The sequence below is a fragment of the Peromyscus eremicus genome, chromosome 2 (genome assembly GCF_949786415.1).
Source record: "Peromyscus eremicus chromosome 2, PerEre_H2_v1, whole genome shotgun sequence".
NCBI lineage: Eukaryota > Metazoa > Chordata > Mammalia > Rodentia > Cricetidae > Peromyscus > Peromyscus eremicus.
Genome location: NC_081417.1, coordinates 157323477 through 157346487, shown reverse-complemented (window position 1 = coordinate 157346487; position 23011 = coordinate 157323477). Strand labels below are relative to the sequence as shown.

Below are 23011 nucleotides of genomic sequence, written 5' to 3'. Positions count from 1 at the left end.
TGTAACCCAACACTCATACACTTTGAGTGAATCGGAAGATTTTAATAAGTAGATCTTTACAAAGGTATTGTTCCATGTCCTATAGTACTACTTTCCTATGACTTTGCCCAAACTGGCCTCAAATGATCCTCCTGCCTCAGCCTCTCTGGCAGGTAGTTGGCAGGTGCACCATGGCATAGTGCCCGGCTTCTTGCAAGACTCATCATGCTGATCGTCCATATGGATGGAGGAACTCTATCTGGTGTCCGGCAGGACGGCTCGGCAGCTAAGGATGCTTCCCTCCAGGTCTGAAGAACTGAGTTCAGTCGTCAGGGCCCACATGGTGCAGGGAAAAAAAAAAACGATTCCCACAAATTGCCCTTTGACCTCCACACGAGCGTGACACGTGTGTTCACTGCACAGAGAACAAGTGAACAGGACCCCAAAGCAAATTCCTGTTCAAAATTATTTTAGCTTGAAACCTTCTATTTTTAAATTTTCTCTTATTTTTTGAGGCAGGGTCTCACTCTGTAACTTTGGCTGGCCTGTAATTCACTATGTAGACCAGGCTGGCCTCAGACTCATAGAGGTCCTCTTGGGTGCTGGGATTACTTAAATAGTTAGTATTTTTAGTTTTAATGTAACTTGGATTTCTAGGAACATACACATTTAACATGTAATCTGAGGACAGATGTTATTCTGTTCAGAACTTCATTGGGGAAATCTCACTGGCAGGACAGTGCTGCCATGCTGTTAGAGCTGACAATCAGCTCACTCTGCCAGCCTGCAGCTTCTGTGAAATCCAATGACCTGACAGCTTCGCTGTGTGATGGTCACACAGAGACAGCAGCATACTCACTATTTTATTGGAAGGTATTTCCCTTTGTATTTGTGTACTATTACACTCAGACGGGATTAGTGGTCCGGAACAAGTAATGGTAGGGACTGAGCGGCATCACCAGCGGTGACTTTATTTAAGGACTGAGCGGCATCACCAGCGGTGGCTTTATTTAAGTAAGGACTGAGCGGCATCACAAATGCGCAGAGGAACTGGTGGCCCTGATACAGGAACTGACGTGGAAGGCACTACGAGATGTAAAAGCTGCTTTGGGCGAGGAAACAATTCTCTTTATCTGTTTTCTGCAGCCTACCTCCACCCCAAGACTTAATGCTGCATTTCTTTGTTTAAACTGGCCAGTGGGGAGTGGTTCATTAGGGGGCATGTGCTCAGCGTGTATGAGGCCCTAGTTCAATCCCCAGCATCCAGAACCTATGCACACAATGAAAAGTAACTGGGCATGCATCTCTCAACAGCACTGTTTTCCTCTCAGCATACATTAAGTCAAAGGACCCGTAACTGAGCGTCCTTTCCCTGAAAGCAGACAGCACTGTAGATTGCAGAGATTGTAGAGGTTGCAGAAGTCTGAGCAGATATGGGAGAGAAAAGCCAGAAGTGCTCTGCTCCGCACAGAGAACTGGAGCCACAGAGCATGAGAATCACTTAATGACACTTGCTCCCCCCTGCTGGCAAAGCAGATTAGAAAATGGAACGGAGTTTCATAGTGGCAACAGCTTCACAGCACTGCGTTAGAAACGGTGGAGGAGACTCCATGTCCCTGGGGTCTGCAAATTCAGTATATGCCTTTAAACAAACAACCACATTCATTAACTTGGGAAGTAAGCTCATGGCCACGATCACCGCTGTTAGCCTTTTCTTTCCCATTATCTGCATCTAAAACTGTACTGTTCAAGTTGTAGAATAACGACATTGAGTCCAAAGTGTGACAAATTTTCAGTCTTTGACAAGTACTTCCACTTGGAACCTAAGGCCTAATATACAATAAGTATGCTCTGGGAGCTGGAGAGCTGGCTCAGTGCTAAGAGCAGTGGCTGCTCTTCCAGAGCACCCAGTCTGTAACTCCAGTTCCAGGGGATCTGATACACGCTTCTGGCCTTCGTGGGCTCGAGGCACACATGTGGTGCACAGACATACATTCAGGCAAACACTCATACAAGAAACAAAAATGAGACTCTGAGTACATGAAAAGGAGGTAGAGGGCATGCGTACAGACTGAAACAGCTTTTCTGGAGGGGTATAAGCCACCTCTGCAAGAAGAGCATCCTGGAAGGCAGGAGGTAGAGCAGAATGTAGGCAGTAAAATGATAAGGGGAAGTTGTTTACTGACAACAAAACCCAGCGTTCTCCTCAGCAAAGCGTGCTTCCGGTGGAGCTACTCGGGGTCTTGTCTGGCTCGTTTGGGACTCTGCTGTTCCCCAGGCAGTGGATTCTTCCTCACCGAAAGATTCCTGAGTGAATGCAAGCTCTGGATTTGCTGCAGGCGCAGGGCGAGCTCCGTGGTGCAGGCCTGCTGGACTGCTTCTGCCTTCTTTATGTCCCAGCTCAAAGCGACAGCCAGGGCTTGGGGGTCCTCCCTGGAGACCAGCTGCGGCAGGAAGAAGAACCACTGAGACCACAGCTCCTGTGCCCTCGCCTGCGCGCTCACGCTTCTCTTCTTGTTAGAGACAGCCCTGTCCTGCGGCCCAGGCTGGCCTGGGATGCACTGTGATGGGCCTTTCCTAGCACGTGATCACTCAGGCCCACAGGAGAGTGAACCAAGCGCAGGTTAATCTAACCTCCTTCCTTCTAGATTGGGAGGTACTTGGTACAAGGGTCAAGAACAACGGGTAGAGAATACCCACCTCAGGGATCCCCTCATCCAGCCACCAGTCCTCCACTCTTAAGACAGCCACACAAGAGGGCCCCACAGGCCTGCCTCCTTTTCCCCCACGGTGCTGAGGACCAAACCCAAGGCCTGAGGAATGCTGGCGAGTGCTGCTCTTCCCCCAGCCCTAAGCTGGCCTTCTTGTGCTACTGTACTGGCCTCAGATTACTTAGGGACTCTACACCTTGAAGCCACCTCAGAGGCTTGGAGACTAGTGTTTGACGACCTGAGAATCTCTTTTCTGATGATCCCTTTTCTTTTAAAAGCCACTTGGATCTGGGTAGTGGTGGCACCTTTAATCCCAGCACTTTCGAGGCAGAGGTAGGTGGCTATGAGTTCAAGGCCAGCCTGGTCTACAGAGCAAGTTCCAGGACAGCCAGGGTAGTTATACAGAGAAACCTGCCTTGAAAAACTAAAAAAAAAAAAGATTAAATAAGATGTCTGCAAATGCTCTGGCTGTGTTAAAAGGCAAGCTGGCAGCTGTGGGTCAGCCTGCAGAGGTAAAAGAAGCCACATACATGCCTCTGCACCTTCAAAGTGTACTCCAGGGAAAGTCACTCTCTGCAGTTCAGGGCCCTAGTCATCGCCCACCTCCAGCTCCTGACTAGAGAAACTCAGCTCTGGAGCAGGCCTCTCCTTCAGTGCAGTAAGGATCTGGCTTGTAAGCGCCATCCCAGAAACCGTCTCTTTGCTGACGCCCGTGTCAACCGCGTCCAAGTCTTCGGCGAGGGCAGCTTTGGACTCTGCAGAGTAGAGGAGAGAGGGGCAGCGGCCGTGACACCATCGTCAGCCGAGCTGGCGGCCAGCAGGGAGAGAGGGGCAGCAGGCCGTGACGCCACAGTCAGCCAAGCTGGCGGCCAGAGGAGAGAGGGGCAGCGGCCGTGACACCACCGTCAGCTGAGCTGGCGGCCAGAGGAGAGAGGGGCAGCGGCCGTGACGCCACAGTCAGCCGAGCTGGCAGCCAGCAGGGAGAGAGTGGCTGCATTCCCGGGGGGCTGTCGTCTCCGGGAAATCTCAGCAAACAAGGCCCCACCCTCAGGATGCTCCCAGAGTAGCTGAGTCCTACCTTCCTGGTTGGACAAGACGTTGCCTTCCTTGTCCAAGGCCCGGAGATAGAGCTCCAGGAGCTGCTTGGACTGGCGGACCTCCTCTCTCTGGTCAAGCACCTGCTGGAGTGTGTTCTGGAGCCCTTGGACAGTGGCACAGCTTTGGCAAAGTTCCTGAGCCAGCTCTGAACATGGGATGTCGATGAGTACCTGGCAGTCAAGCAAAGCCTCTGAGAAATCCTAAGGGAGGTGGCAGCTCTCACATACATCCATTTCAGAACATTTCATCTTTTTCTCAGGTCACTTTTTTTTTTTTTTAAAGATTTGTTTATTACGTATACAGTGTTCTGCCTGCATGTACGCCTGCAGGCCAGAAGAGGGTACAAGATCTCCTTACAGATAGTTGTGAGCCACTATGTGGTTGCTGAGATTTGAACTCAGGACGTCTGGAAGAACAGCCAGTGCTTCTAACCTCTGAGCCATCCCTCCAGCCCTTAAGTCACTTTAAGAGAAAAACATTTGACATTTCCAAAATGCTAGTGTAAAAACAGGGAAAGTCATGTATTGGTGTCTCATTAAAAACAAAATTAAGGGCTGGAGAGATGGCTCAGAGGCTAAGAGCACTGGCTGTTTTTCCAGAGGTCCTGAGCTCAATTCCCAGCAACCATGTGGTGGCTCACAACCATCTGTAATGAGATCTGGCGCCCTCTTCTGGCCTGCAGGCATATATGCATGCGGGACACTGTATACATAATAAATAAATACATCTTTTTTTTTCCCCCTAAATTAAGGGCTGGGCAGTGATGATGCATGCCTTTAATCCCAGCACTCGAGAGGTAGAGGCAGTTGGATCTCTGTGAGTTCAAGGACAGCCTGGTCCACACAACTAGTTCCAGGACAGCTAGGGCTATACAGAGAAACCCTGTCTCAAACAAACAAACAAACAAGCAAACAAACAAACTTCTATCTAGAAATTCAACTATATGGGCTGGGGAGATGGCTCAGCACTAATCTTGCAGAGGACTTGAGTTCAGTTCCCAGCACCCATACGGGGTGGCTCACAACTTCTTGTAACTCCAGCTTCAGGAGGCCACATCTCTGGCCTCTACCAGCACCTGTACTCATGTGCACATACCACCTTCCCTCCTAGCACATACATATACCACAAACAATTAAATCTTACCCCCCCCCCCCCCGCCAAAAAAAATCCAACATAGAAACTGAAGGAGGCAACTGATCATTCTCACAATGAATCACTTAGATTTAAAACTCTACTACTGTTGTCACTGTGTATATTGTGTATGTGAGCATAGGCATGAAGACACCAGGGTGAACATGTGGAGAACTGAGTCTCTCTACCATGTGGGTGCCAGGGGGGAAACTGAGGTCCCTCAGCTTGATGGCAAGTGCCTCTACCTACCTAACCGTGTTGCTGGCCCTGTTTCTTAAAAATATTTATTTTTGTTTATGCATGTGGAGATGAGAAGGTAGCCTGGCTTTTTACCTGGGGCTCTGAACTCAGGTCATCAGGCCTGTGCTGCAAACATGCTTACCTGCTGAGCCATCTCTCCACCTAAGATTCTGTTTTAAAATGTAACCTTCCCAGAGCTTTGACATGGCATGTTCAACCTGTGACTGCAGAGGCCATAAGACGAGAACCTACCTCAGGTCACCTATGGCTACATGGTGAGTTTAAGGCCAGTCTGGAATACATAAGGTCTCAAATCAACAACAAAACTGCTTCTCAAGGAAATGAGCAAACTGTTGGCATGTTAGTTTGCTATGCAAATCTCACAAAGGTAGGGTGGCATCCAGAGGCAGAGTGATTTTCCAATAGCCACAAGGCCCTGGGTCTGAGCTCTAGCATTGAAAACAAGCAAACAGGGATAATGATAAAATGATCCTTGTGCTCAAAAGAGAAAAAAAGCCTATGGTTGGCATGTAAAATAAATGGAAAAAAAAAAGTTAATTAAAAAAAACAAAAAACTATTAAACAAAAGAAGGAGGAGGAGGAGGAGGAGGAGGAGAGGAAGCTGGCCATGGTGGCACATGCCTTAATCCCAGTAAAGGAAAGCAGAGACAGGCCAGTTTGATCTATATAACAAGTTCTAGAGTAGACAGGGCTACATAGTGAGACCCTGCCTCAAAATAAATAAATAAATACAATTAAATAGAAAAAAGAAAAGAAAGAGAAGAAAAAGAAACGTCATAACAAAAAGAGTTCACATCTCTTGAGCAATAGGAATGAGGGAATGGCATTCCCATTACCTACATGGCCCAGTCCTCTTGAAGGCCACATTTCTCCTTTATTCTTGGGTAGCAGCCTCAGAAAGTCTTTTTTGTTTCTTTGAGACTCTTGTAGACTCAGCTTGATTTGTAGCTGAGGATGAATTTGAACTTCTGATCCTCCTTCCTCCAACTCATAGTACTGAGATTATAGTTTTACACACACATAGTACTGAGATTACAGTTTTACACACACCGCCAGTTTATAAGCTGTGGGGACAGAAGCCAGTGTAGGGAAAAGGAGCCAGCTAAAGAAACCCACTCTGACCCTGGAGCCCGGAACCAATGAAAGTAACACAGCCTAGATCTGGGACCTGAGCCATAGAAAGAAACACTTTATCCCTGAACCCAGAACCAAAGAAATATGCCCTGACAAAACCTGGAATCAGAGCCAGTGAAAGAAATATGCCTGGCCTTAGAATTGGTGCCAAAAAGCTAAGAAAAGCCAGTGAAAGAAACATAGTTTGGCTCTGAAATCAGATTGCTATATCCTGTGGGGAGACTACCCCCCACCACCCCCTAGCTCCAGGTATAGCCTGACTCCTGAACAGTCAGGATACCTTTCTCTCCAGAGCTGAGCTGTCCCATTGCAGCTCCAGCTGCTAGAGCTGTCCTAAGCAGCTCAAGGTGTTGGCTGACTCCCTGAATAGTCAGGATACCTTTCCCCAGGGTTGCAACACTCGTTTACAGCCAGGGCTCCATGCATGCTAGGCAAGACTCCACCAAGTGTGCTACGTCCTCAGCCCCTACTGTTCTGGAAACAGTCTCCCACTGTAGCTCAGGTTGGCCTGGAAGCTCTGCAGTTCAGGCTGCCTGTTTGGCAATCCTCTCTTCTTAGCCCCCAAGTGCTAGGGTTGCAGGTATGAACTACTATGCCTTCTACCCTTTGATTCTTTTTTCTTTTTAAAGATTTATTTATTATGTATACAGTGTTCTGCCTGCATGCTAGAAGAGGGCACCAGATCTCTCATTATAGATGGTTGTGAGCCATTATATGGTTGCAGGGAACTGAACTCAGGTCTTCTGGAAGAGCAGCCAGTGCTCTTAACCTCTGAGCCATCGCTCCAGCTCCTACCCTTTGATTCTTAAATAAATAAATAAATAAATAAATAAATAAATAAATCGATAAAAATGAAAGGGCTGGAGAGATGGCTCAGAGGTTGAGTGCACATTGCTCTTGCAGATAATTCAAGGTTCATTCCTAGCATCTACAGCAGACAGCTTACCATCTCCTGGAACTCCAGCTCCAGGGGTCCTGACTCTTGACGGCCTCTGTGGGCACCTGCACTCACCCATGCATAGGCACTCAGTCACACCCAGAAGAAAACTGAAAAGGTTCCTGCCTTCTCTCTGTCCAGAACACTGGCCCCGACGCCCCCATGCGGTGCTCTCTTGATCTGAGGCTTTCACTGTGTTATCTCTTGGGAACCTGCCAATGTTTTAAATGGGCATACTCCTTTTTTTTTTTTTTTTTTTTTTTTTCTGAGATAGGGTTTCTCTGTGTAGCTTTGCGCCTTTCCTGGAACTCACTTTGTAGACCAGGCTGGCCTCGAACTCACAGAGATCGGCCTGCCTCTGCTTCCTGAGTGCTGGGATTAAAGGCGTGCGCCACCACGCCTGCCCGGCTTAATGGGCATACTCTTTAATTGAGCAATTACACTCCAAATTTATTTTATAGATAAGCAACTCTGCAAAATGGCTGAAGATACCTAATATGGACCTCTGGACTCCACATAAGCATGCACAGGAGAGCACTTCCCTGTACACACACACACACACACACACACACACACACACACACACACACGCACGCGCGCGGTTGGAGAGATGGCTCAGCAGTGAGACCATGTACTGTTCTTCCAGAGGACCCGAGTCTAGTTCCCATCACCTACATGGGAAACCTCAGCTCCAGGGGATTCAGTGCCTCTGAAGGAACCTACACCCAATACACATACACATACAATTTTAAAAATAATAAAAAAATAATAAAAAGTTGATATAACTGCATACATAAAAAAAGAAAACATACGCATACTTGTTTGTAGGCAAAATATCTTGGAGTGGGAAACAGGCAGATCAGTGGTCTCAGGGAGGGAGAAGGGGACTGCGGAAGGGCGCAGGCTTTTCCAGATTGTCCATATGAATCTTCCATTTGGGTAGTTTTAGCGTATCCCACCACTATAACCCATCTTAGACTATTTTCCCCACTGCCTGGGGGTGCAGCTCAGCGATGAAGCATGTATACAGCCTCATCCTAGCACTGAGAAAAAAACTTACCATCTAAAACCAAACTCATTAGAAAGTACTCCCTAGCTCCTATCAGTGCTGTAGCCTACACAATCATTTAATCTACTTTATTTGTTGTTTTATTTTGAGACAGGGTTTCTCTGTGGAGCCCTGGCTGTCCTGGAACTCAGAGATCCGCCTTCCTCTACCTCACAAGTGCTGGGATTCAAAGTGTGCACCGCCACCGCCCAGCTTGTTCATTTGTTTTATTTTTTTTAAAGATTTATTTATTTATTATGTATACAGTATTCTGCCTGCATGCGTCCCTGCAGGCCAGAAGAGGGCACCAGATCTCATTACAAGTGGTTGTGAGCCACCATGTGGTTGCTGGGAATTGAACTCAGGACCTCTGGAAGAGCAGTCGGTGCTCTTAACCACTGAGCCATCTCTCCAGCCCCTGTTTATTTGTTTTTAAGTCAGGGTCTTACTATGTCATAGTGCAGGCTGGCCACACACTCATGATCCTTTTGTCTCAGTCTCCCAAGTACTGGGGTATAAGGCTTGTACTACCATGCTCAGCTTAATCTACTTTTTAATCTCCATGGTATTGCAAAGGCTAGCAAATTCATATAACTGTAATCACACAGAGCCAGATGTGGTGATGGACACCTGAAGATCCAGCACTTGGGTGGCGGAAGCAGCAAGATTGCTTTCTGCAAGTTTGAGGCCAACCTGAGCTATGTAAAAAGATCAAGGCCAGCCAGGCCTTCAAAGCAAGACTTGTGCCAGAGAAAACAACCAGAATAAGTAAATAAATAAACAATTTTGGATGACGCACTCATAGATGATATGGTCTATTGTCTGGCTTCTTTCACTCACTACAGTGCTTTCAAGATTCGCTGATGTTGGGCTGGCAAGGTGGTTCAGAGGATGACGTGCTTCCTGTGCGAATCTGAGGACTGAGTTCAATTCCCGGGACCTACATAACGGTGAAAGGGGAGACTGACTCCACTAAGTCATTCTCCTCCTTCCACACACGTGCCCCTGAGAGGCAAGTCTCTCCCATCTCACACACACACACACACACACACACACACACACACACACACACTACTAAATTTTAAAAAAGATTCATTGGTATTGTACCGTGCGGTAAGACCACTCCTTTTTGTGCGTGTTTGGGTGTGTACATGCAGGTGGAGGCCAGAGGATGGCCTCGGCTATTGGTCCTCCAGTACTATCCACCTTTTCTGTCTTCCCCTGACCCAGTAGGTGAGGCTGGCTAGCCATCAAACTCCAGGGATCCACCTGTCTGCCTCTGCAGTCCTGAGATTCCAGGTGTGCGCCACCACAGCTGTCTGCCTCTGTAGTCCTTGAGATTCCAGTTGTGTGCCACCACAGCTGTCTGCCTCTGCAGTCCTGAGATTCCAGGTGTGTGCCATTACAGCTGTCTGCCTCTGCAGTCCTGAGATTCCAGGTGTGCGCCACCACAGCTGTCTGCCTCTGCAGTCCTGAGATTCCAGGTGTGCGTCATCACAGCTGTCTGCCTCTGCAGTCCTGAGATTCCAGGTGTGTGCCATCACAGCTGTCTGCCTCTGCAGTCCTGAGACTCCAGGTGTGTGCCATCACAGCTGTCTGCCTCTGCAGTCCTGAGATTCCAGGTGTGCACCACCATCACAGCTGTCTGCCTCTGCAGTCCTGAGACTCCAGGTGTGTGTCATCACAGCTGTCTGCCTCTGCAGTCCTGAGATTCCAGGTGTGCACCACCATCACAGCTGTCTGCCTCTGCAGTCCTGAGATTCCAGGTGTGCACCACCATCACAGCTGTCTGCCTCTGCAGTCCTGAGACTCCAGGTGTGCGTCATCACAGCTGTCTGCCTCTGCAGTCCTGAGATTCCAGGTGTGCGCCATCACAGCTGGCTTTCTCACACGGCTTCTGAGGACTGAACTCACATCCTTGTGTTTGTGTCTCCTCAGCCCAGAGATCCCATCCTTTTTATGGACGCACTCTCCACAATTTGCTGATCTAGTCAGCAGGGGTGCATTCACCTAGGACATTATCTTTTTATTATTTTTTTTTTTTCCAGACAGGGTCTCACTATGTAGCCCTGGCTGTCCTGGATCTCACTCTGTAGCCCAGGCTGGCCTCAAACTCACAGAGATCCTCCTGCCTCTGCCTCCTGAGTGCTGGGATTAAAGGCATGTGCCACTATACCAGTTTATCTTTTTATACCTTTTGAATTTTGAACTGTGTAGATGTATCTATCTTACTTATTCAAAATAAGCACATAGGTTTAAAGAGTTACCAGAAAGGAGCCTCCTTGTCATCTCCGATCTACACAGTAGTCCCCACCATCCCTGCATACCACTCTGGGTATTCACTTGAATAGGTCTAGGGTGGGGCCTGGGCATTCACATTTGAAAAAGTCCACTCCTGAGTCTGCTGCATACTGAATGTAGAGAAACGACTGGAGACAGTTCAGAGGCAAGGAGCACTTGCTGATCCAGAAGACCCAAGATGGGTTTCTAGGCAGACCTGCCGTTAACAGCTGTTCACAATTCCAGTTCTAGGGGATGGGACACCTTCAGGTACCCAAGGGCGTCAGGCATGCACATGGTACACAAACAGACATGCAGACAAAACACTCATACACATAAAATAAAATAACAGATGTTGAAAAAGACCACTTTAGAGGAGATTCGTAAAATGAAGGTTCTTAGTTGTAGGACTTACTTACGAATTAAGAACTATTGGGGGTGAATGGTTAGAAGGGTCGCTCAGTGATAGAACAGGACTCAGCATGCTCAATCCCTAGCACTAAATAAACCAACTCAGAAAACAACAGTGAGGTGGTACATGCTTACAATGGCAGCAGTTTGGAGGTGGAGCAGGAGGAGCCAGCCTGGGCTACAAAATGTTAGGATTCTGCCACTCCAGCTATATGACTGCACATGCGTAGTTCAGTAGCTAAGTAAGGGGTCTTCCATCTTTGCTACGCCATTTTGCATGCATGGCATGGCTCCTTAAGCCCACCTGCACATGTGCAGGGGAATCCTTAAAAAGCGGGATACAAAGTGCTCCCTCCTCTTCTGCTCCCCCCCCCCACTCTCTCTCCTGCATGTGTCTCTGCCGCAGGCCTGGCCACACTCTCTTTTGTCCCCCCCATTTCTAACAAAGCTCTGATACTGGGTTTTGTTGTGCCTCTGACCTCTGCTCACATGGTAAAAGCGCCGCATTTAAAACCAACACAGGAGACCCCATCTCAAAAAACCAAAACAGGGCTCAGTGGTTAAGTACGCTTGCTACTTTTTCAGACAACTGGAGTTTGGTTCACAGAACCCAGGTCAGCTCACAACCACCTTTAACTCCAACTCCAGAAGATCCAATGTAGTTTTCTAGCCTCTATAGACACCCACAGAGATACACACGCATACATATAAATAAAAATAAATCTTAGCCAGGTATAGGGGCACACACCTTTAGTCCCGGCACTCAGGAGGTGGAAACAGGTAGATCTCTGTGAGTTTGAGGCTAACCTCATCTACAGAGTGAGTTCCAGGATAGCCAGAGCTACATAGTGAGACTCTATGTCCAAACAAACAAACAACCAGCACTCGGAAGGCAGAAGTAGGTAGTGTTGCTACATGACCTCAACAGCGACACTTAATGAATAACATTGTGCCACATAAAACTAACAGGTGGATCTCTGACACAGAGAAACCTTGTCTCAAAAAATCAAAAAAGCTGGGCAGTGGTGGCGCACGCCTTTAATCCCAGCACTTGAGAGGCAGAGGCAGGTGGATCTCTGTGAGTTGGAGACCAGCCTGGTCTACAGAGTGAGTTCCAGGACAGGCTCCAAAGGTACAGAGAAACCCTGTCTCGAAAAACAAAAAACAAAACAAAACAAAAAATTGCACACGCAAACACACACACACACACACACACACACACACACACACACACACCTGAAAATAAATGGACAATTAAAAGAAAAAAACAAGTTATCAACAGACAATTAAAAAAATGGAATTACTATGGCAGGAGAAAAGAGGGCAGAGAACCTAAGGTGCTAGGACAGCAAAGGCTGGTGAGTGTTATGGGCTGTGGAGGAGACTCACTTGGAGGTCCTCTTCTGACAGCAGGATGATGCTGGACAGATCCTCTTTCAGCTGCCTGGCCACGTTCTTCCACTTGACCCCTGGCCCGCTGTCTGTTTCGTCAGCGTCGAAGGACTCTTGGGAAACCCAGGCTGTTCCTCCGTCTGACAGAGAGGATGCCAGCCAGGTCAGCAATTCAGGGGCTGCTTTGCCTTCAACCCCAACACACAGCACTATGAGAAAGAGCACATCCTTCTGCCCGACCACTCAGGATGATGTAATGACAGGGATGCAGCTTTTCTCAGGGATTCTCAGGCCATCTAATCCCACCTCAGGCCTTAACGTTCTCTCTTCTGTCTTCTGTGTCCCATGCCCTATCTCTGTGGGAAACTGTACAGTATTCTTCGGAGAGAAGCAATTGCACTAAGGTGGTGGCACACATCTTTAATCCCAGCCCTCAGGAGGCAGAGGCAGAGGCAGGAGGACTGCAGCAAGTCTGGGGCTAGCCTGGTCTATAGAGCCAGCCCAAAGGGAAAAAAAAAAAGCAGTAGCCACTCAGCCCCTATGGTACGGTCACACATGGGTCAAAGGTCCTACCACAGCTCTCTGATTAGTCTTTGTGCTTGGCTGTGTTATTTTTTTGGGAAGTGGGAAGCTAAGGGTTCCTGTAGCCCGAGCTAGGCTTGAACTCATTCTGTAGTTGAGGTTAGCCTATAACTTCTGATGCTCCTGCCTCTGACTCCTAGGTTCTGGGATCACAGGTGCCCGCCACCATGCTTGGCTGTGTTGAAAATACTCGCTCTGACCATCACTTCTCCTGGGGGTGGCGAGGGGGAGGGCTGATTCTTTCCTTAACTAGGGCAGCAAGCACAACGGTGGCTGGGAAAGCCATGGCTGAAGGGTGATTTCCTCCATGGAGTAGCAACGGTCTTTCTCAAAGACGCTTCTCTAGCTCTACGATGAGTGTTAATCTGAGTATTCAGGGATGATGATGGCATCATTCACCTCTACTGAGACCTTACTGAGTGCCAGATAAGAGCGATCACTAATACGGTGCGCCTTGGACAGTGTCTGGAGACATTCTTGGTTGTCGCAGTCGGGATAGACAGATGCTGTAAGTATCATTACAATGAGGACCTGGCAAGCTGTGCAATTTGCCCAGTCACCTGGCTAGAAATGACAGAGCCATGATTCACACCCCCAGTTTCATTGACATGCTGGGTTTCAGTTGCTGTGGGTCTGGGTGAGATGTCTCACTCATACACATCCCTTAGCACTGTGCCTGGCACACAGAGGGCCTCAGGTAACATCTGCCGTGTAACTGCTTAGACAGCCAGACCAACAGCAACTGCTCACCGGTGCAGCCAAATGAATGGCGACATATATTGGCCGTTCGGCCTGAAGTTCTTACCTGAATTGTTGTATGTCCACTTCTCATTACCAGCCAACGCCACAAACTTGGTATTGGAAGGCAGACAAAGGAAGTAGTCATCATCGTCCACTATTGTCCCGTCCTCTGCCAGGACCAGGGTGACCGGTGTCAGGGACTTATCAATGGCCAGTATTTCGCAAGCTGAGAAGAATAAAATGTCTGGCAGGTGACAAACATCTTAAGGAAATGATATCCCTCTTAGTACTCTCATGTATGCCCCAAGAGCTAACTAGCAATGCTGGGACATAACAGTAGATAAATCATAACCATAACTCTTAGCACTAATGTAACATAACATTTCTCATATGCCTGGTACTGTTCTAACTGCTTTTCAGGTAAACTACTAATCCTATAAGGGAGTTACTATTATTAGTCCCTGTTTACAGACAACGAACCCAAGCTCAGATAGAGTAAGTAAGCTATTCAAAATCCCACAGTAAGTAGCACAGTTGAGATTTATTTTTTAGATTTATTATTTTTTTTTTCGAGACAGGGTTTCTCTGTGTAGCTTTGCGCCTTTCCTGGATCTCGCTCTGTAGACCAGGCTGGCCTCGAACTCACAAAGATCGCCTGCCTCTGCTCCTGAGTGCTAGGATTAAAGGCGTGCGCCGCCGCTGCCGCCGCCGCCACCCCCCCCCCCCCCCCCCCCCCCCGGCTATTTTTTAGATTTTTATATGTATGAATGTTTTTTCTGAATGTGTGTGTGTGGACCACATTCATGTCTTGTGCCCAAGGAGGCCAGAAGAGGGCGTTGGATGCCCTGGAACAGAAGTTACAGATGGTTGGGAACTGTCACGTGGGTGCCTAAAACTGAACCCAGATTCTCTGCATGAGCAGCCAGTGCTTTTAACAGCTGATCTATCTTTCCAGCACCCAAAAGTGAGATTTAAACCCAGAGTGGCTCCTGGAAATGTTTCCCACAACTACTCTGCACCCTGACATAGGAGCCATTTGAGCCAACAGAAACAAGCGCCCAGCCAGAACCTGGCCTAATTGCTTGTGGACAAGTAATGCTGTCTCTTACTCACTTATTTAGTGGTCCTCTTAAATTCTACATATCAAATGTCAGAAAAAAGAAAGAAAAGTGCTTTCTTTCTTTCGCAGCTGTTCTAACTAAAGGAAAATACACCAGCGGCAGAAGCTTGTCTCAGAATCTTTCATTTTTATTATTGCCAGGCAATAGGCTTTCCACAATGCTGTCATCACCCAAAATAGGACAGCCAGTAGTCTCCTCTAGGCTCAGCTGCAGAGAACACGAGCCTCTCTGTGCCAAGGACACCCAGCCAATGCCACTGAAGTGGCACTAAAATTGAAGTAGCCCAGTGCCAGGGTGAAATGCAAACGCAGAATCCCTGTCACCAAATCACACCCTGCTCCTGGGTCTCAGGGGCTCTCAGGAAGCGCTGCACACACTATGACTACAGGCCCGGTGCTAGCTTACATGAAGACCCGCAGAACTTCTTCGGGTACTTAATTTGTAGCTACGGGATAACACTGCTTGTAAGTCGTTTGAACGTACCATCTCGTTCGCGAGCTCCAACAATCCTTTGAGGCAAGGCTGGGGATGCACCCAGTACGCTGCTGAAAAACTGAGGGCCCAAAGATAAGTCGAGCAAGGTCGAGCAGTATAGTCAGGCTCAGAACCTGGGTCAGCTCACGTTCCTTGCACGGACTCCAGGGGGCAGGTACTGGCTGCTGCCTTCTAATGGCACAGGTACTGACTGTGCACACCCATCCCCACCCCACCAGGACACCGCCTCTGGGAGCCGGAGGAGAGAGAATACGCTAGACTCCGCGAGATCCCAAATCAGCCAGTGAGCCTGGATCTGCACAGAGCCTCTCACGGGAGATAAAAGCAAGCGCCCCAAACCTGTCAATCACCGCACCCACGTGGGCCGCTGCAGCCCCTGGGCTCCGGGTCACCTTCCCGACCCCTCCCGGTCCCCTCAGCAGCCAACCTTTGCTCCTCAGCTCCTCGAGGGAGGAGGCCGCCACGCCGTGTTGATCGCGGCTGTGGTTGCGGCGCAGCAGACACGGCTTGAGAGGCCGGACATCGTCGGGGTCCGGGGCGCTGGCTCCCCGCGACAGCGCCATCCTCCTCAAAGAGCTCCCAGACTCTGGGAAATGCCGAGCAGCCCAGAGCCGCTTCCCGGGTCTCTGACACCCTTCCTCCCGTGGCCTGCCGGGAGATGTAGTTCTCTCCTCAGCAAGTTACGCAAAGTCCAAGGCACGCCGGGAGATGTAGTTCTAGTGGAGGCTAATCGCGTGTTTTCCAGGGCACTACCGGAATTGTAGTTTCTGGGTTCAAAGCTGGGGGCGGGGATTGGGCTCAGGAAAGGGAGAGAGTTCGTGGTTTTCTTTTTTCTTTCCTCTCCCCTTTCCTACTCCCCCCTCCCCTTCCCTTCTCTTCTTTAAAGCACTATATGATGGAACCCAGGATTCACATGTGGTAAGCATAGTTCCACACATTGCCAGCCATGTTTTTATGTTTTATTTAAGAGTTGGGCAGTGGCGGCGCACGCCTTTAATCCCAGCACTTGGGAGGCAGAGCCAGGCAGATCTCTGTGAGTTCGAGGTCAACCTGGTCTAGAGCGCCAATTCCAGGATAGCCAGGGTTACACAGAGAAACCTTGTCTCCAAAACAACAACAACAAAAACCCAAACAAACAAACAAACAAAAAAAGAGTTGCCATTGAGTTGGGTGTGGTGGCGCAGGGCTTAAGTCCTCAGGCAGCAGGGGTAGGAGAATCTTTGTGAGTTCAGAGCAGCTTGGTCTGCAATGTGAGTTTCAGGACAGGCAGAAGAGGAGAAATAGTGTCTTAAAAATAAACAGACAATCCTGACAATCCTCCTGACTCAGCATACTCAGGTATAAACCACTATTCCATGATTTGGTTTTCTTTTTCAGCCTTAGAGATCTTGTCAGACTGCAGGAGATGCAGCCCAGCCTTGCCTGCTGTGTAGCCTGAGTTCTCTCAGAGACTGTGAGACCTGAAGTTAACCTGTGAGCCACACCTGCCCAAGTACCAGGTAACTTCCTGGGACTCTGGGAATTAGAGTTCTTGAAAAAAAAAAAATAAATAAAATAAAATAACAGCAAAGCCTCATGGGAAAGTATGGTGGCCTATAGGTTTTGTCCATATAAACCTTGCCAACATTGTCTCTGGGCCACTCACCTGGAAAGTTTCCAAGTGATAGTCCTGACCATTATTCATCTTGATCAATATTTAACATTTTAATGCTTGCTTTAATTTGGCCAACATGGTGGAACTGGTTTTTCTCCAGTGAATTTCAGGATTAACAAGACCTCTACCCAGGTGAAGTCAGGATCTTGGCTTACACTGTACTGAAGAATACTGGGATGAGTTAGATTGAAGAAAGGGTTTTGTAAACAGATATTTTCTGTCCTGTCTGCCTGTTCCTAAATAACTGACTCAGAGGCTGAATATGAATTATAAATGCTTGGCTGATAGCTCTGGCTTATTACTAACTAGCCCTTACCCTTAAATTAACCTATAATTCTTATCTATGTTTAGCCACGTGGCTTGGTTCCTTTTCTCAGTACAATATTCCCATCTTGCTTCTCTGCATTTGCCAGCAACTCTCTAACTTCACCCTTCCTCTTCCCAGAATTCTCCTAGTCTGGCTCTTCCTGCCTAGCTATCAGCCAATCAGCTTTATTGTTAACAATGAGCATAATCCACAGTGGGGTTTTTTTAAGGAAAATAGGGAACTTGGTAGATTTAAATCAATGGGAGGGGTAAGGAGGGCATATGTCTTCTTTCCTTGCTATAGCAGGCCTTACACATGCTGGGCAAATGTTTTATCACAGCCCTTTTTATCATTATTATTTTTTTTGACAGGGTCTTGCTAAATTTCCCAGACAAGGCTTGAACTCATCCTGCTCCTATCTCAACTTCCTAAGTAGCTAGAACTACAGGAACATACTACTGGGTCTGGCTGATGTTGTGGCTTTTAGTGTTTTGGTACTAGGGACCTAACCCAGGGCCTCATGCAAGCACTTCAGAACTGATTTTGTGACTGAAGTACAATGTTCAAAGGGTACGATTTACAAGCAAGCTGAAAGATTAAGTAAACATTTGACATTACATTAAATGGCTGGCAAGACAGTTAGTGGGTAAAGGTGCCTGCTGACCAGCCTTACAGCCAAAGTTTCATCCTAGGGCCCAACATGGTAGAAGAAGAGAACAGATTTCCAAAAGCTGTGACACTTGGGGACGCCTGTGCCCACACACTCACACATACACACAAACATACACATACATAAATAAATGTTATAAAATTATTAAGTAAAAAAGAGAGGGAGAGAAAAAGCTAGTTTACTATTTCTCTTAAAAATTTCCTTTTGTAGCCAAGTGGTGGTGGTGCATGCAATCAGGAGGCAGAGGCAGGTGGATCTCTGTGAATTTGAGACTAGCCTTATCTACAGAGCTAGTTCCAGAATAGCCAAGGCTACACAAAGAAACCCTGTCTTGAAAACAGCCCACACAAAAAATTCTTTTTTTTTTTTTTTTCTGAGACAGGGTTTCTCTGTGTAGCTTTGCGCCTTTCTTGGAACTAGCTTTGTAGACCAGGCTGGCCTCAAACTCACAGAGATCCACCTGCCCTTGCCTCCAGAGTGCTAGAATTAAAGGTGTGCACTACCACCACCCCCTGGCCAAAAAATTCATTTTGTAAATGAAGCTATAAGACTTTATTTATGGGGCTGGAGAGATAGCTCAGAGGTTAAGAGCGCTGACTGCTCTTCCAGAGGTCCTGAGTTCAATTCCCAGCAACCATGTGGTGGCTCACAACCATCTGTAATGAGATCTGGTGCCCTCTTCTGGCCTGCAGTTATACATGCTGTGTACATAATAAATAAATCTTAAAAAAAAAAAAAAGACTTTATTTATTTATGTGTGTCTGTGTGGTTTTTTTTTTTAAGATTTATTTATTTATTATGTATACAGCATGTATGACCAGAAGAGGGCACCAGACCTCATTACAGATGGTTGTGAGCCACCATGTGGTTGCTGGGAATCGAACTCAGGACCTCTGGAAGAGCAGTCAGTGCTCTTAACCTCTAAGCCATTTCTCCAGCCCGTCTGTGTGGTTTTTAACAAATTACTCAGTTCCTTTTTTTTTCAAGACAGGGTTTCTCTTTGTAGTTTTGGAGCCTATCCTGGAACTCACTCTGTAGCCCAGGCTGGCCTCAAACTCACAGAGATCCGCCTGCCTCTGCCTCCTGAGAGCTGGTATTAAAGACATGCACCACTACCACCTGGCTAGTTCATCATTTTTTATCCCAACAACAGTTCATAGATGGGAAATGTCTCCGAATAATCTTTGAAAGTCATTAAGATTCCATAATCGATCTCTCCTAACTTGCTCCTTTTGGGGTCTAATTTTTTGTAGACCTATTTTATATCCTAAATAATTAATAGAATCTCCTCTTTGTATCTTTTCAGGAGCAATTTGAAATCCCCACGAAGGCAAAATTTTCTTTACTTCTTCAAACATTCTTTCTAAAGTATCTGCATTTGCATCAGCTAGTAAAATGTTGTTCATGTAATGATAAATTATGGATTTAGGAAATTGTTTACATATTACTTTCAATAGCTGTCATACAAAATATTGGCACAGGGTTGGGCTATTTAACATTCCCTGTGGGAGAATCCTCCATTAATATCTCTCTTTTTTTTTTTTTTTTTTTTTTTTTGAGACAGGGTTTCTCTGTGTAGCTTTGCGCCTTTCCTGGAACTCACTTGGTAGCCCAGGCTGGCCTCGAACTCACAGAGATCCACCTGTCTCTGCCTCCCGAGTGCTGGGATTAAAGGCGTGCGCCACCACCGCCCGACCATTAATATCTCTTAACCAGCTAAGAATTATTATAAGTAGGCACCGTGAAGGTAAATCTTTCTCTGTCCTTTTCCTGTAAGGGTATTGAAAAGAAACAGTCTCTTAAATTGATAACTATAAGAGGCCATCCTTTAGGTAACAGAGTAGGTAAAGGAATTCTAGATTGTAGACAGCCCATTGGCTGAATTACTTTGTTAATTGCTCTTAGGTCTGTTACCATTCTCCATTTACCAGATTTCTTTTTAATAACAAATACAGGAGAATTCCAAGGGCTGGTTGATTCTTCAATATGCTGGGAATTTAACTGCTCTTGTACCTGCTCTTCTAAAGCCTGCAGTTTCTCTGTTGTTAAAGGCCATTGCTGAACCCATACAAGCTTATCTGTTAACCATTTTAAAGGTAGAACGGTTGATGTCTTTGAAAGATCAGCAGTTGTTGTACCTTGTTCTTGTACAATCTGGATGGCTGGTGACCATTCTTTATAATAATACCTCCTAATATTTCTCTCATAAATGTGTTAGTTTATGGTTTGTTTCTGAGGTTAGAGAAATGTTATTCTGAGTATTCTGTCTTGTAATAGATCACGGCCCCATAAGTTCATAGCTATATTAGCCACATATGGCTTTAATTTTCCTCTCTGTCCTTCTGGACCTATACATTCAAGCCATCTTGCACTCTGTTTCACTTGAGATAATGTTCTAATCCCTAACAGCTGAACATTTACCTCCTGAAGAGGCCAATTTAGATGCCAAAATTCTAATGCTACAATGGTAACATCTGCACCTATGTCTACTAAACCTTCCAAGAGAATGTCATTTATTTATATTTTTAATTTTGGTCTTTGTTCATTTATAGAAGTTTGCCAAAATATTTGCTTTATAGTTTCTCCTGAATTTCCTGTTCTCTCTGCTACAGCAGTTCCATCACCCCAAGCAGCCTGGCTGTTTCCAGTGTAGTCTTGAACTCACAGAGAGCCGGATGGATCTCTGCCTCCAGAAGGCTAGGATTAAAGGCATGTGCTACCACTGCCTGACCTCTATGTTTAATATAGTGGCTGTTCTGTTCTCTGACCCCTAGATAAGTTTATTGGGGTACACAATATTTCAACCACAAAGGAATGCTGACAAAGTTCAAGTCAAGGGTCACAAAGTTCGATTCATTACACAGGGAGGGTCTGTTGTGGAATATTACTTTAACTATATAAAAGTGTATTACATTTGTTTATACTGCATTTGTTTAACAATGGAAAGAAGTGTTGCTTTGCCTGCCTAAGGTACCTGATTGGTCTAATAAAAAACTGAATGGCCAAAAGCTAGGCAGTAAAGAAATAGGCAGGTCTGGCCAGAAGAGATAATAAGAAGGAGGAGGAATCTAGACTTGAAAGGAGAGAGAGAACAAGGGAGGAAGAGAGGGAGATGCCTAAAGTCAGCTAGCCAGGTAGCAGCCAGCCAGCCAGACACGGAGGAAGCAGGAAAGTAGGACATACAGAATAAAATAAAGGTAAAAAGCCCCAAGGCCAAAGGTAGATGAAGAGAAACAGGTTAAAATAAGTTATAAGAGCTAGTGGGACAAGACCAAGCTAAGGCTGAGCATTCATAATTAATAAGTTTCTGTGTCATGACTTGGGAGGTGGTTGGTGGCCCAGAGAATGCCTGCTAAAAGTATCAGTACTTGCTTCAACAGACACTGCTCAGAAATGGGATTATTGTCACCATATAGGCAAACTTAATGGTGGTTTTTGTTATTTGGGTGGAGATTTTTGATTCTCAATTGTTAAGAAATGTGAACCAGATTTGGGAGGGATGCATGTCCCTTGAACTTTCCTGGTCTTCGTATCCCACCTGTATCTGTAAGATACCCTTCAGGCTATTTTGAAGGAAGTCAGTTTTAAATAAGGAACATTAATTTTTAGTCTTGCCAAAAAATGAAACAAAATCACATAAGAGAAAAGAAGTTAAAGTATTTATTTATTTATTTTATCTGTATGAATGTTTTACTTCCATGTATCTCTGTGTACTACACACTTGTCTGGTACCTGCTAAGGCCAGAAGAAGACAGCAAATACTATGCAACTGGAGTTCAGGAAGGTTCTGAGCCACCATGTGGGTGCTGGGATTAAAGGCATGTGCTACCACTGCCTGACCTAGGGTTCTCTGCAAGAGCAGCCAATGTGCTTAACTGATGAGCCATCTACCAGTCATCTCATCTTAACTACACAAAAAAAGGTTGCTAAGGACTGGAGAGATAGATGGCTCAGTGGTTAAGAGCACTGACTACTCTTTTAAAGGACCCAGGTTCAATTCCCAGCACCCACATGGCAACTGTTTGTACCTCCAAGATCTGACATCCGCACACAGACATACATGCAGGCAAAACAGCAGTAACAGGAGGGCACTGTTGTAGACTAAGTTGTTGTTTTAGACCCCAACAAATTGGGCTAAAAATCAAAATACAGACTAGGAGCAGCTAAATTCTAGGACACTTGCCTACCCTGAACAAGACCTTAAGTTTGATTCCCAGTATGGGAAGGGGGATATATTCATGCTAAGATTTCATATCACTGAATTCAAAATAAGATGTTTATCTGAACTTCTCAGAAATCAAGATTGGAGAGAGAGATTTCTCAAAAAGGCTAGCTCTGCTTAGCATGATCATGAAGTTCCCTCTGCCTTAGTTCTTACAAAAGGTAACCTGAAGTGGCCTGATGTTGACTAACCAGTTATTTTTCTATTGTTGTATCCTTGTCTTTGATTTACAAGGCAAGCAACTTTGAAGTGACAAATCCTCTTTCTTTCTTTTTTGCACTTTTTCTGGCTAACACATAACTGTATTTTATAGAACTGAAAATAAAAAAAAAATGGAAATTAAGAAAATTTGTCCTTTGGAAAGAAAGAATGATAAGATTGAAAATCAGAAAATAAAGAGAAAATGTGAATTACAGAGGTGTTTGAAATATTCAGACACTGCTTGGCAACATATTCCTCCTGGCTCCAATACAAATCTGTTTTTTGTTGTGGAATATTACTTTAGCTATGTAAAATTTGTTTATGCTACATTTGGTGGTCCAACAAGGGGCCTGAATTTCCACATAGACCCTGAGAAAGCTGAAAACAAAACAAACAACTAAAAACAAAACAAAACAAAAAAACTGGTTACTACTCCTTTAAGAGGCTCTGCCATACAGTGAGTACTTGAGTAGCCAGCAAGTAAAGTAAAAACAGCAAGCTGAGTAAAAACACCTGCCACAGTGTGGGCACCAGATTCCTAGAACTGGGGCAGATGAATGCAGCTCTCAGTTAAACACAGCTCCCAGTTGAATGCAGCACTCAGCCAGGCTCAAGGGGTGTACAGCTTGGCTCTCA

At 46.3% G+C, this 23011-nt stretch overlaps 1 protein-coding gene across 1 annotated transcript; it reads right to left on the bottom strand.

Annotated features, from left to right (window-relative positions):
• Positions 1–1571: 1571 nt before the first annotated feature.
• On the bottom strand, positions 1572–17616 carry Dffa (DNA fragmentation factor subunit alpha). The gene is made up of 6 exons (XM_059255388.1): positions 15749–17616; positions 13770–13931; positions 12380–12522; positions 3769–3958; positions 3294–3445; positions 1572–2423 (listed from the first exon to the last, which is right to left on the bottom strand). Exons 1-6 carry the CDS (start codon positions 15882–15884, stop codon positions 2211–2213), a joined length of 996 nt encoding a protein of 331 aa, XP_059111371.1. The 5' UTR covers positions 15885–17616; the 3' UTR covers positions 1572–2210.
• Between the last annotated feature and the right edge of the window lie 5395 nt (positions 17617–23011).

Excerpts from the sequence above, each read along its gene's own strand:
- Dffa (XM_059255388.1), bottom strand. The coding sequence starts at position 15,884 with ATGGCGCTGTCGCGGGGAGCCAGCGCCCCGGACCCCGACGATGTCCGG. Across the intron at positions 3,959-12,379 it reads TGTCAGAAGAGGACCTCCAA|GTACTCATCGACATCCCATG; the intron begins GTGAGTCTCCTC and ends CTTGACTGCCAG. Across the intron at positions 2,424-3,293 it reads TCTCTAGTCAGGAGCTGGAG|CTGGTCTCCAGGGAGGACCC; the intron begins GTGGGCGATGAC and ends TTCCTGCCGCAG.